At 35.5% G+C, this 14,328-nt stretch overlaps 1 protein-coding gene across 1 annotated transcript in view; it reads left to right on the top strand.

The window, feature by feature from the left end:
* The window catches only part of R3HDM1 (R3H domain containing 1), a 206,095-nt gene that overhangs the window by 152,997 nt on the left and 38,770 nt on the right, over positions 1-14,328 (top strand). Inside the window, 1 exon segment of the mRNA XM_047722506.1 lies at positions 2,904-3,055. Coding sequence (XP_047578462.1) covers positions 2,904-3,055 — 152 coding nt within the window.

The raw sequence follows: 14,328 nt of genomic DNA, 5'->3' as shown, positions 1-14,328 counted from the left end.
AGAGTGAGGTAGAGTACAAACTATAAATCAGTGTTTATAGAGAAGAATGTTGTTTTCCATGCTAGAACTGATCTTTTTCCTCACCTCAGTACTGATCTTTTTCCTCACCTCAGTCCCAAAAAAGAATGGCATATCATGTATATGATATCATGTATTAAAAATGTGGATTTTAATTTATAGTTCTAAAGTGGAAATATCTATTGTTCCATGAATAAGTGAAATATATCTAGTATAATATGGCATATTTTCAGAAATTTGTTTTATTCTTCCTTCATCTTTCTGGAATTACTTGCAAATGAGTTTGTTTTATTAGCCTCATGGTTTTCCATAGCTGAACCTAATGTTAAGAAATCAGAGACCATTTTCATTCATCTCAACAAGGTAAAGACAGTCTAGTTAGGAAGATAGATGTACATGTAAACAAGTTGATGATAGTGCACGGACCCATAACTAAAGGGATTATGAAGTAGAGCCATAAATAGATTAGGAACTTAAATTTAGAAGTTCTCTAGAAAAATAAAAACCTTTAACTATCTCTTAAGAAAATTATGGGCATAAATTGGTTAAGAAGAAATCCTGGGGATGGGAAGGGATATAAGTAAAGATGCTAGCATATTTCATGTAATTCCAGAAATTTTAAATTGGAATTAAATGTAAACTATGGAACTGTCAGGGACTAGTGAGCTCTAAGGGTATGTCTAGTAAAAAAAAAAAATATATATATATATATATATATCTGTTTGTCTAGTTTTCTAGCTTCTTACTAATAGAAAGCAACTAAGGAAAAAAGAAAAGATGAATAATAAAACCAGATTTTGCATCTTTGTTTTCTCTCCCATCTCCATGCTTCCTTATCCTCTGTGCTTGAGCCCAGGCACATGAGACTGCCCATTCCCTTCTTCTCCATAGCTAGACATTAGAGAGGATCAGTACCAGGCCAGGAAATCTCTCCTGTCAAGGACCTTGGTTGTGCTACCTAACCCAGTACATTGAGCACCTGTTAGATGTCCAGGTACTATGAAACTACGATCTGCCCTTTACCTCTAGGGACTCACAGTCTAGTGCAAGTTATACAATTTTTAAATAAATTACAGACTTGTTAATGTAGGGTTTTTTTTTTTTTTTAAGCTAGATACTGGAAATGTAGCAGAACTAAGACAATAATTAAAATTTCTATAGTGTACTTTTTTTATAAGTTATAAATCATTTCTCAAAGTATTATATATAATTGTCATACTGGGTAAAAGACTATGAGAAGAGCGACCCTGTAGAGCAATTAGAGCCTGCTTTATAATTCCTGCTACCTCTGGTAGAGAGGCTGAGTGAAGGATAAAATGCTGTCTAAAAACTAAGTCAGAAAAATCATCTGTCCTTAGTAAATTGTATTTGGTGGCCAGATGTCTCACACACCGTTCCCTCTCTTTTTTAGTTTTTCTTTACCACTAGTTACAGATTTGTTCTATAGCTTAATCGTCTAGGTTGAACTGTGTCATTGTCCCTGGATCTGCATTGAGTATATATTAACTTAAATACAATCAGAAATAATAATCTTAGAATGTTACACTCCCATAGTAGGCACAAAAGACTGATATATATTATGTTATACAGAGTTGGATACATCAAATGAATAATGTCCTCTTTACAATAACTGAGCCAAATTGAAAGTAATTAAGGGATCACTGTGTGTTTTGAAAAGACTAGTTTGCATTTCAGAAACAAGACTTATTAGAAGTTAATCACCTTCTAAATCATGGAAGCCATGTATAGAGAATAATGAAATGGTTAAAGAGCTGAAGCTCTGGAGCCAGAGGGTATAGTTTCAAATCTTAACTTCCCTGCTTACTAGCTATACAACCTTGGACAAGTTACTTAACCTCAATTTTCCCCATCTATAAAATAGGGATGATAAAAGTAACTTCTTATAGTTATTAGGAAGACTTAATATTATAACATGCATAAAGTTATTAGAACAGAACCTGACGCATGGTGATAAATAAATACTTAGTAATGTTAATTTGCATTATCATCAGTATCATCTGTTATTGCTACTACAATTGCTAACATCATCATCATCATAACCATCAGAAGCTTTTGTATTGGCCTTACTTAGCAAAATCACTATAATCCACCTGTAATGTTGTGGCCCATTTATAAATTAAGAACCCATTACAACAGAAAAAACAACAACAGAAGAGTCCATTGTGTCTGTGGTTTCTATTTTAGAAACCAGAGACCTGAAAAATCCATTCTGTTCATGCGGGTTCTATGTAGATAATATAGAAAACAGAACTGAAAGATCCGCTGTTCACCAGATGTCTCTTCTGCAAGATCCTGCAAGCAGAGATTACAGTAGAGATAATGCCTCCCATTAGATGGGGATAGCATCTCATTTTTTCACATAAAGAGCTGTTGGACCTCAAAATAGTTAAGTCATTTGCCTAATGTTTCATAGATAGCTAAAGGATAAAGCCAATATCACATCTAGATATTTTAAGCTCCAAAACTCACAGTCTTTCTGATCCAGTGTATGCTGCCCTACCTGAGTTTTGTTTAGCTCTATCTGAGATGTACTGTATTATCTACTCATCCACGTCAAAAGATCATGCTTATTTGGAAACCATTTCTTTTTTAAAACAACTTTTACTTAAAGATGTTAGTCACATTTTATTTTTATAATCTAATGCATCTTGCCTACTGTTCAGTTGCTAAATGCTAGCCAAAAGCTAAAGCCGGCTGAAAAGAACAGAAATAAAGTGGTGGTACTGTGGCTAACTTATCATGACTATTGGCACTTTAGCTTATTTCTAAATGTTGATACTGGAAATGTTTTTGGAGGCAAGAGACATTATCATTTGCAAGGTTTTGAAGAACCTTTTTCCCTTTAAATTGTCTTTCAATTTTAGGTTTCACTGCCTCAAAGTTCTCAAGGAATTGCCCATCAGACTTATCAACAGCCTGTTATGTTCCCTAATCAGTCTAATCAAGGATCTATGCCCACAACAGGAATGCCAGTTTACTATAGTGTCATTCCACCTGGCCAACAAAATAATTTAAGGTGAGTACAACTAAGAAACCTAATCCTATAGCTGCTAATTGTTTATCAGGATTATGATCTGTTACTAATTTTAAAATTGACTAAGGAGCATGACCTGAAATCATTAGTATAATATAGAATTGAGAAAGTGGGATACAGTCTCCTTTTCTCATAGTTTTTCTAACAAAATCAAGATAAGCCAAACATTTCATATGTAACCTAAAGGAGGGTCACATCTTCTCTCAGGTACCTGAAAGTAGGCCATTCTTCTTTTAGCCAGATGGAATAGTAGTTGGCCATAGGCCCTGGAGTTGGAGCATTTACTATTTAAAACTTTTGTAGGAGTTGGGGAAGAAGGTACTTCTTGTATATAACCTCAGCAACAGAATTTCTTTCTGAAAATTTTCAGGCTCTAGATAGCTCATTTTCCATCATTAAGAGGAAGGCAGGTGTGGGGGGCATTTAGGAGAAGCAAAGATAGTAGTAGCTCTATATAAAAGCAAGTCATGAAGCTACTACTTTAGCTACTTCAAATTGAAGGAGCAAAAGCTCTTCTGAAAAGCTGAATGTGATACAGAGTAATCGTCCTTTGAATTGGATAACTTTAGTCCATTATTCAGAAAGTATTACAGGGGCTCAGTCAGTTCAGCATCTGCCTTCAGCTCAGGTCATGATCTCAGCGTTCTGGGATCCAGCCCCACCTTGGGCTCTCTGCTCAGTAGGGAGTCTGCTCCCCCTCACTTTCTCTTTGTTCTCTCTCTCTCTCTGTCAAATAAATAAAATCTTCAAAAAAAAAAAAAAAAAAGGAGCAAGGGAAGGAAAAAGAAAGAAAAGTACTACAGTCTTTCATTAGTTTCATGACATCCCTGTGAGGTCGCCAGAGGGACTGCAGTGCTCTTTTTAAGAAGTAGAACCTGTGTTCTAATTGCTCATAAGAGGTTGTCACTGGTTATGGTTACAGATAATGGTATTTAGGGGTGAGAAAGGGATTGACAGACGCGCTTCATTGAATCTACTTGGGAGAATGGAAACTTGGCTCTTGTTTGCTATCAAACAGACACACACACACACACACAAGAACTCACATATTTCCTCAGTCTTGGTTCTCATTTTATTTGTTGTCACAGGCACACACGACTCACATACTTCCGCCTCTGTGGTTGTCACAGATTGAAGAGGTGCAGGCTTTTTAAACAGTGAGTTAGTTGTAAAGCATAGGCAACTTTGGGGTTTTATATTCTAATGAGCCCCAGCTCTTTAGCGGTAGAGGAACTACACAATGAAAATAGAAATGTGTACTGTGTCAAATTTCCCATTTGTTTTGTTGAAGTTTAAAATTTCTAAATAAGAAGATACTCCCAATCTGAGCCTCTTTTCCCGATTTCTGTAAATTTGGGATTTGTATTGCCAATTCAGGTTCAGAGCTATCAGAAGCAGAATTCTGTGCTGAAACAGGTGAAATGGATGGTTTGAAAGTGGATGGGTTATCTGCTTTTTGAACTAAAGTATAACCTTTTATCTGAGAGAAAATTACCAAAGAAATCATTCCAGTGTAGAACAGAGGCTAAGGGAAGTTGGTATTAATACAGTGACTTGTTCAAGATAAAAAAACACCTGTTTTTATAAGTTAACTTGTGTAGACCTACATGCTGGGTAGAGGGGCTTTCTTGAAGGAAGATCAAGCCTTAAAGGACCTATATAAAATGACTTAGACTTTAAATTTCCCCGTGTTTTTTATATTTATCAATACCTTGAAACAGAAGCAATCTTGTCTCCTTTATTTGCAAGAAAGGTGACCCCAGGAGTGCGTGTAGAGGTGAGAACACAGCTTTGTCCTGTCCCCCACGTTCAACTTTAAATATGACAGCAGGCACTAAAAACTGTCTCAAGTAGGGACACTTGGGTGGCTCATTTGGTTAGTGTCTGCCTTCGGCTCAGGTCATGATCCTAGGGCCCTGGGATTGAGTCCCACATCAGGCTCCTTGCTCAGCAGGGAGCTGCTTCTGCCTCTGCCAGCTGTTCCTCTGCCTTTGCTCTCTCTTTCTCTGACAAATAAAGAAAATCTTTTTTAAAAACTAAATAAAAATTAAAAAAATAAAAGCTGTCAAGTAGATGCTAATAACTACACTTTGAAAAGAACCATACCAACTTTTAGTTCCTGGGACTGCTTCTGCAAGAAAACAAAAATTTGCTGAGCTAGCCTTGGCCAGAGGAATAGCTTGGAAGCCCAGCAATTAAAAGAGAGGTGATATTCCTCTCCAGCTTGAATCTTGAGAAAAAGTTTTGGGAATTACTCACAGGTTAGGGCTATAACCTAAGAGAATCAAAGAAATTTGAATAAGCTAGCTATTACTTGATGGTAGTGATTATTACTGTGTAACAAACTAGCATTAATCTCTTCTAACTAGGGATTACCAATGTGAGAAATGGAATGAGTTGCACATAAAGCAAGAATGTGTATCCTGTCAGTCTTGTATTCTGGTACCTTTTTTGTTAGTTATTAGATAGGAATACAAGTCATACAGAATTAATTAAGGATACCTTTGGGTGAAAAACATTTGTAACTAATGTTATTTTTCAAAATATAACAGCATTCTTTACAGAAAATTTTGTTTCTGATTCTGGGCAATATTTAATAAGCAAATTGCCATAATATTTCAGATTTCTGACTTAAAAATCAACTCTTGGCACTTATTAACCAGATCATTACTGTGCAAGGGCCAGTACTGTAGAGACCATTCCTTCATAAATCTAGATTTACTAGCTTGTGTAAATTATATTTAATCATACATATTCCACTGTGTTTACATGCAGAGCAGAGATTTGTCTGAATATTCTAGCATCTAGAGCAGGGCCCAACCCAGGATAGAAACTTGGTAAATGCATACTGAATAAACTTACTTGATTAATGGTAAAGGCCAATTTACAAATATGGATTAATACAGATACATTATTCATTCTTGTTTATATATAATTACTGGCCTTAATAATATTTTGTTTCTGTAACCTTTATGTACTTTTAAAATTTTTCATTAATTTTTTTTACTACAAAATAAATTATGTTTGTTGACACAAGTTAAATAGTCAGTACAAAGATGTGTAAAAACAAAGTTGATCATCATGCCCCACTCTGTGCTCACCTCCAGCAAACAGTGTTCCCATGCTAGTGTGTGCATTCTGTCACATTAGTCTCCTGACCAAACAAACATATACACATATAAAATACATGTATATTGAAATTAGGTGGTAGATTCTAATGAAATAGACATTATCTTGCATTTTTTTCTTTAATAGTGTATTGTGAATATCAGATTAGTAAAATTTAGTCTAAGACATTCTTGTTTTATGTGTGGCTTTTTTCTTCGTTTCTTCACAAACATAATTTTGCGTAAATGAAATCATGTCACACAAGCAGTTTTCTATTGTTCTAACTTCCTTCTCTCCCCCAACCCTTTCAATGAAATTATTCACATATATGTACATGCTGGGTAACCCATGTTTCTCTCCTGGATTATATCCTTCCTCACTTTCCTCCTTGTACCTAATCATATGCCAACATGGATAATGGGTATAGAGACACAATTAAGATTGATTAACACAGACACAAAATGGAATTTATAAATAATTTAAAATATGAAATGTCTATAGTTTGGGTTTTTTAAATACACAACCATATCACGTTTGAAATATGATGAGAGAATTTAATTTGTATCTACAAATGATACAGATTTTTTTCCTGTAACTTCATTTGTATGTTTATTTTACGACACTGTGCTTGTAACCTCTGCCATTTTCTCAAGATCCCAAATGTATGCGTTATTCCTTGAGGTTCTTCATCATGGAATCTAACGGCTTTGATATCAGGTTATGAGATGGTCTAACTTAGCTGCTTTTTTTAAATAACTGAATCTTGTGCCTTTAGTCATTGATGGGGGGGCATGATATGGTTAGAAAGAAGATGAGATTTGGAATCAAACAAAACCTGACTTCAAGAAGCCTTTGTGACTTTAGGCAACTTAGTCTTTTTGCACTTTGGTTTTCTCCTTTGTAAAATATGAGCACCTCATAGGACTGGTGTGAGGAATTACATGTGTAGGACTTTGTGTGTGGAAATTATTCTAGTATATATACTTGCCTGGGTTCTTAAGTAGAGGACAATAAAAATAGTTAAACTTTTTATTGCTGATTCAGAGCCATAATCCTGAGCTTTGGTAATTACATTGTGCCCCTATAGAAATTTGAAGCATTTTGGAGATATTTTCATTTACTTTCTAAACTTAGGATCTTTCATTGTCATTATTGTCAGTATAAGTGCTTTAAATCTGCAATGCAGTTACCAGAACTAAGTTTTTAAAAGAAACACTGTGAGTCAGATGTTGGAGTGCTCTACTTTGAAAAAAGATTGATTTAAAAAAAAAGATTGAGGAATTTGTGAATTTTTTGTGTGTGTGTGTGAATTATTTTAATAGTTCCATGCTTTTACTGCTTACCTGGTTCCAAGCTCTCTTCCCCATTATCGTGGTGGCTGTGCACTTTCCCGAAAAGCAGTAAGAAAGCTGGAAGAAACCATAGAATATCATTAGTCTGTCCTTAAAACAGTATTTTTGAGTGCTATTCCCATGTAGACTAAATATAGTAAAATGTTTGTTTTGTGTATTGTGTTTTCTGTGTGAACAGAATTTACGTATTTTTTCTTTTCTAGTATGCTAAGCCAAGACTTCTTAAAGGACACTACATTTTGTAGATTTTAATAAATTTGTCTCTGTTTACTTCACTGAATTTGAAACCTGTATTTTTGCCAAAACATTAAGCTGAGGAAAGAAAAAATATATTCTCTCTTCAGAGTAACTCACATAAAGAGAAATATGTGAAGTGGATCACACTGTGGATTTGTATTTGCAAATTTTCATGTTCCCTATAATTTATTTGTAATTCCAAAGTGGATATTTATAGGCTTTTTCAGCCATTGTGGATATGCACAGAACAGTGAAAAATTTCAGTCACCCAATGAACACATTCTCAGCTGAGGTCAAACAGGTTGACCCTCTTCCTCCTTACTTTAGTTCTCATACTGTAAATATTCTTTTCAGCCTAGTGTCACAGTTTTGGCATTTTTGTGCTATTATTTGGTGATTTTGCTGCTTAAAATTGCCTCCAAGCATAGTACTGAAGTTCTAGTCTTCCTAATCAGAAGAAGGTTATGTGATGTGTCTGATGGAGGAAATATGTATGTTCTGGCATTAATTATATTGTTGGCCATCAGATCAATGTTAAAGAATCAACAATGTGGCATATTCAGAAAAAGGAAAAAGAAATTCACCAATCTGTAGGTGAAATCACTCCAGAAAATGCTAAAGTAACATCTAAAGTGTGCGATCAAGCTATGGAAAGGATGGAAAAGCAGAATAATTTTTGGATTTCTGGGATGACAACCAATAAAAAAAGCATAGTGACAGCATTGTTTTGAGGCCAAACGCCAAAGAGATTTATGGTCAGATAACTCTGGGTCAGGAAAATGTTAAAGCCTTCTCAAATGTTTCATTATAAAGAAATATTGCATGTAATTAGTTATTGTAAGAAAGCTATTTTAAATAAAATGTCTTTAAACCGAAATACACATAAAAACAGGTTATGTATTGGGGCGCCTGGGTGGCTCAGTGGGTTAAGCCGCTGCCTTCGGCTCAGGTCATGATCTCAGAGTCCTGGGATCGAGCCCCGCATCGGGCTCTCTGCTCAGCAGGGAGCCTGCTTCCTCCTCTCTCTGCCTGCCTCTCTGCCTGCTTGTGATCTCTCTGTCAAATAAATAAATAAAATCTTTAAAAAAAAAAAAAAAAAAAAAACAGGTTATGTATTGAACAGTTGACAAGGATATTGTGACCAGAGACTCTCAGTAACCTAACCCTGTATTTCCTGCAGAGACAATGGCCCGGTATTTGCTAATTCAGTGTTCGTATGACTTTCACAACATAATTGTCAGGAGTAACAAGAACCAACTGAATCTTAAGCCTAATACAATGTTAGACACCATAAAGCATGCAAAATGCAGTAGTAATATAGAATTCGTATTGTTACTGAGTTTTAATCATTACTACTGCTAAAGCCTACTTAATCTTAGTAAAGCATGATGGTCAAGTAAAGACTATAAAATATATTTAGATAATGGAAGAAAGATAGGACATAATCCTTGTCCTTAGGGAACTATAGTTTTTTATGGAAAGTTAAATTTATACACAGGAAAAAGAAATTCATACAAAATGCATATAAAGAAGAGATAATTTGGGGCACTTGAGTGGCTCAGTTAATTAGTGTCTGCCTGGGGTTCACATCATGATCCCAGAGTCCTGGGATAGAGCCCCACCTCAGAGTCTGTTTCTCCCTCTCCCTCTGTCCCTCCCCACTGCTCATGCAAGCTCTCTGTCTCTCAAATAAATAAAATCTTTAAAAGAAAAAAAAAAGGAAAAGATAATTTGAGAGTATTAACAAAGTATATATAGATATTAAGCATTTTGCTAACCAAATGGTATATAACCATATTATCATTTGAGCCCTACGTGGTCAACATTTCTTCACCTTCAGTTTCATTTCCTCTAAAATGGTGTTTCTATTACAAAAAGCTTATAAATGCAGATAAAACCTTTCTTCCAAAGTTTTTTCTTGTGTGAACGTTTTACTTGCCTAGAAGCTTGTCCTCAGAGTGTTCTCTGAGAAGAATGTGTGTTTGTTTTTATTTTACATATAGACTATGAAACATGGAAAAGGTTAACCATAGAATTTAACCTGAAGGCATAAACTCTTTGACCCTGATGTCTAGCACCCTACCTTGTTAACATATCTACCAATGATTCCTAATCTTATCACGTCCTAGAATCACTTATAGGGCTCTTTAAAAATACTGGTCATAACCCCTAGTTCTCCACATTACCCTTTCCCTGGCATGGGCCTGATGATCTTAAGCCTGAACATAATTATTTTTTGAAGCCCTCTAGGTGATTATTCAGGCAACAAGAGTTAAGACCCATTCACCTGCACCTAACCAGCCCTTCTCCTCTCTATCCATAGACTTGAGCTGTGTGTACCACAACTCAGTAATATTTTACACATTTGCAAGAAAGTTATGTCTGTCACTGTTTATTTGCAAACTTTCATCCAAGACCCAATATTTGAAGATTAAAACTGTGTAAATTACCCCATACCAACAAGTATACTCAGTTTTAGATGCAAAGTGATATTAAAGTCTGAGCTCACAGGGTCCTCATCCAGACATTCTTTATATTTTTACTAAATGGACTGTAATGAGCTTCATTCCATTACCAGATTATAAGAAGAGGTAAGACTTCTGCAAAAACATTGAGACTTTGTTTTGAAAAATGTCTTCCTTAGCTTGAGTTGCTTAGCAACCTCTCTCTCTCTCTTTTTTTTTCTTTTTTTTTCTTTTTTTTTTTTTTTGCAGCGGCTCCTTATGCAGAAAAATAGAATTTGAATTACTATTTTTGCTTTCAGCTCAGCCTTTGAGTTATCACTGAGGAGACTTTGTGTTTAGATTAGATTGTGTTGTTATGTATACTGTGAAGTTTTGGCATAGCCTGATACACCTTACAGGTCTTGCCACTTCAGCAAGCCAAGCAAGCCATATAGTGGTCAGAGAAACTAGTTTTACAACTAATCGTGGGATTTCTCTTCAGTTTTTGGTATAGAGAGAAAATTAACTCCATTCCTACAGTGTCTTCAAAAGTGGCAAGCTAGTTGGATAAATCTTCAGAATGCCCTCCTTTTTGGTGGGTTTTTTCCTCCTGCTTTACCTTTCATTTCTCATTTTTATCTTGAAACTAAAAAGGAGAATATATACCTTTGTTTTTGATCTGTCATCTCAAAGGGCTAGCATACACGGAGAGAAACTTTGAAGAGACTGTAACCTCTATTTTTCAGAACTTGCTAAAAAATGCTTCACAGTATCTTTATGAAATAATGAAAAAGAAAACCTACTTTTAAGTCTTTTCCCTTTTTCCTCCCCACAGTATGTTTTTCCCCATTTTTATATTCTACTATTCGTATGGTATCCCCTTTGTCCTACTTCTGGAACCTGTCTTGAATTCATTTTATTTCTTCTAAACTTCTGGTTTTGCATTTTAATTTCTTCATTTGCCTCAGCCATCCTTTAAAATAATTGTCAATAACAAAGTATCAGTCTGACCCATATCTTTTGGTGAAGTTTTGCTTTTGTTGTTATTAACAAGGAAGTTAACACCTAGCCTAGAGAAATAAAATGTAATAAGAAAATGACTTTTAGGGGCGCCTGGGTAGCTCAGTGGGTTAAGCCTCTACCTTTGGCTCAGGTCATGATCTCAGGGTCCTGGGATCGAGCTCCGCATCAGGCTCTCTGCTCAGCAGTGAGCCTGCTTCCCCCCTCTCTCTCTGCCTGCCTCTCTGCATACTTGTCATCTCTGTCTATCAAATAAATAAATAAAATCTTTAAAAAATAAAAAAAGAAAATGACTTTTGGAGCTAAAACATTGCCTTTCCATAACATTCATTTTCTCTTCACTGAATATAAAATCTTACTATTTTTGTAGGCATGAATTTATCAGCAAATTCATTAGTAAATTTTTACTGACGAAAATGATGTTAAATAGGAAGGAAAGAAGGTGCTATAGCTATTTCATTTTTTATGAATTCACCAAGATGACTGAAAGTCATAATATTTTAGATTAAAATAATAGTATTTAATAGGTATTTAAAGAATTGCAGGGAATGGTGACACCTTTCATGTAAAAATCTCATCATTTTATACATAAGTAAACTGACCATACTTGTGGCCCTCCCTCATTCACTCAGTGGGTATCTGTCAACAACAGAAAATATTTCTCCTACATTTGTATTTTGTCTTTAAAACAGTCTTTTCCCTATTTCTCATGATATATGATACATAGTCATTGTAGAGAATTTGAAAATATAGAAGAATTACAAAGTGTAAAAAAGGAAATCGACTACAGTCTCACTACACAGAAATAATTACTGTGTAATTAAATAATTTTGATGTGGGAGCACCTGGGTGGCTCAGTTGGTTGAGTGTCTGCCTTCATCTTGGGTCAGAACCTCTGGGTCCTAGGATGGAGCCCTGCATTGGGCTCCCTGCTCAGTGAGGAGACTGCTTTTCTCCTTCTGCCCACACCATGCCTTCGTGTGCTTGCTCTCTCAAATAAATAAATAAAATCTTTTTTAAAAAATTTTTGGTGCACTTCTCAAGTCATTTCTCAGTGCACACATAATATGTAAACTTTATTAGGAATTAAATGTTTTAAACATTGTATTTTCTGTATTTTTAATTGTATTATTCATCAGCTCTGGTTTAAAAATTAAACCACATAGGGGCACCTGGCTGGCTCAGTGGGTTAAAGCCTCTGCCTTCATCTCAGGTCATGATCCCGGGGTCCTGGGATCGAGCCCCACATCGGGCTATCTGCTCAGCGGGGAGCCTGCTTCCCTTCCTCTCTCTCTCTGCCTGCCTCTCTGCCTACTTGTGATCTCTGTCTGTCAAATCTTTTTTTTTTAAAGATTTTATTTATTTATTGTCAAATCTTTTTTTTTTAAGATTTTATTTATTTATTGTCAAATCTTTTTTTTTTTAAGATTTTATTTATTTATTTGACAGACAGAGATCACAAGTAGGCAGAGAAGCAGGCAGAGAGAGAGAGGAGGAAGCAGGTTCCCCGCTGAGCAGAGAGCCCGATGCGGGGCTCGATCCCAGGACCCCGGGATCATGACCTGAGCCAAAGGCAGAGGCTTTAACCCACTGAGCCACCCAGGCACCCCAATAAAAATCTTTTAAAAAAAAATTAAAAAATATTAAACCACATAAAAATAAATAGATTAGAATTTTTTAAATTCTGCCTTATCCATTGCCTTTTGTGCAAAGCAATTACTGTTCACCAAAATAATCACAATTTAGACTTTGGTATGTACCTTTCTAATACTTCTACTACTTTTAAGTAGATATGTAAAATAGCTGTGGTTTGGAAAAAGAACATCATTGTTTTGTTTTTAAGATAGAGAGATTAGGAATATTTTTGTTGCTACTGTGAAATTTTTTGCATATGTATATTTATTTATAGAAATGATTTATTCTGCAGCTTGCTTTGTTCATTAAATGTTACTTTTGAACATCTTTCCACAGAATATTTGAATTTTTCCTTTTAGGTTAGGATGGAGAGAAACCAGCTTGTAAGAGGTTAGGCTAAGGAATTTGTTTTAGATGTCTAATAATAGCAAAAAATGTGGTTTCTGAAGCATGAAATGATGTGATAACGTGTTTTTGTTTGTTTGGGGTTTTTTTATTGGTTCAGTAGCAATCACAAAGACACATTTGAATTGAGCAGAGACCACAAGCATCAAGTAGCAAGATCCGTGCTTGTGGTGGTCGCAGTAGGAAGGGGATACATTTAGGTGACCCTTTGAAAGAAGATACAAATATTTGGTGATATTATAAGTGAGGATTAGGGGCGCCTGGGTGGCTCAGTGGGTTAAAGCCTCTGGCTTCGGCTCAGGTCACGATCCCAGGGTCCTGGGATCGAGCCCCACATCAGGCTCTCTGCTCAGCAGGGAGCCTTCTTCCCTTCCTCTCTCTCTGCCTACTTGTGATCTCTGCCTGTCAAATAAATAAATAAAAATCCTTAAAAAAAAGGATTAAAGAAAAAATTCAAATATCTTGGTGGAAAATGTTTCACTAGCAACAATAGAATGCTAGGGTTGGAGATTAGTGTAATTATTATTTGGATATTGTTTACTTAAAAATACTTACTAGATGTAGGGTCAACAGACTTTCTGTAACAGGCTAGAAAGGAAATACTTTAGGTTTTAAAGCCAAGAATATGAAATTGTGGATACTATTTTAGAAATTTGTGTAATGAAAGAGAAAGTAGATTTCCAGGGGCACCTGGGTAGTTCAGTAGGTTGAGCATCCTACACTTGATTTTGGCTCAGGTCATGATCTCAAGGTCCTGAGATCAAGCCCCTTGTCAGGCTTCCCACTTAGCAGGGAATCTGCCTGTCTCCCTCTCCCTGTTCACATGCTTGCATGCTCTCTCTCTCTTTCTAATAAATATTTTAAATCAATAAATAAATTTCTAAAGAAATTTTATTGACAAAATTCAAAACATAGCAATAATTGAGCACAGTTTTTTAAATACAGACCTACTAATGAAAATAGAATTACTTAAGGTAGGGAGATAACATTTCATTTAATTGGTGCTCAAAGTGAGTGTTCTCTGTCATCAAATTATTCGCAGATGTTTATCAGT

This window comes from Lutra lutra, chromosome 3 (genome assembly GCF_902655055.1).
Source record: "Lutra lutra chromosome 3, mLutLut1.2, whole genome shotgun sequence".
NCBI classification, from domain to species: Eukaryota; Metazoa; Chordata; class Mammalia; order Carnivora; family Mustelidae; genus Lutra; species Lutra lutra.
Note: the sequence above shows the minus strand (reverse complement) of the source record. Positions and strands in the feature narration are given on the sequence as shown.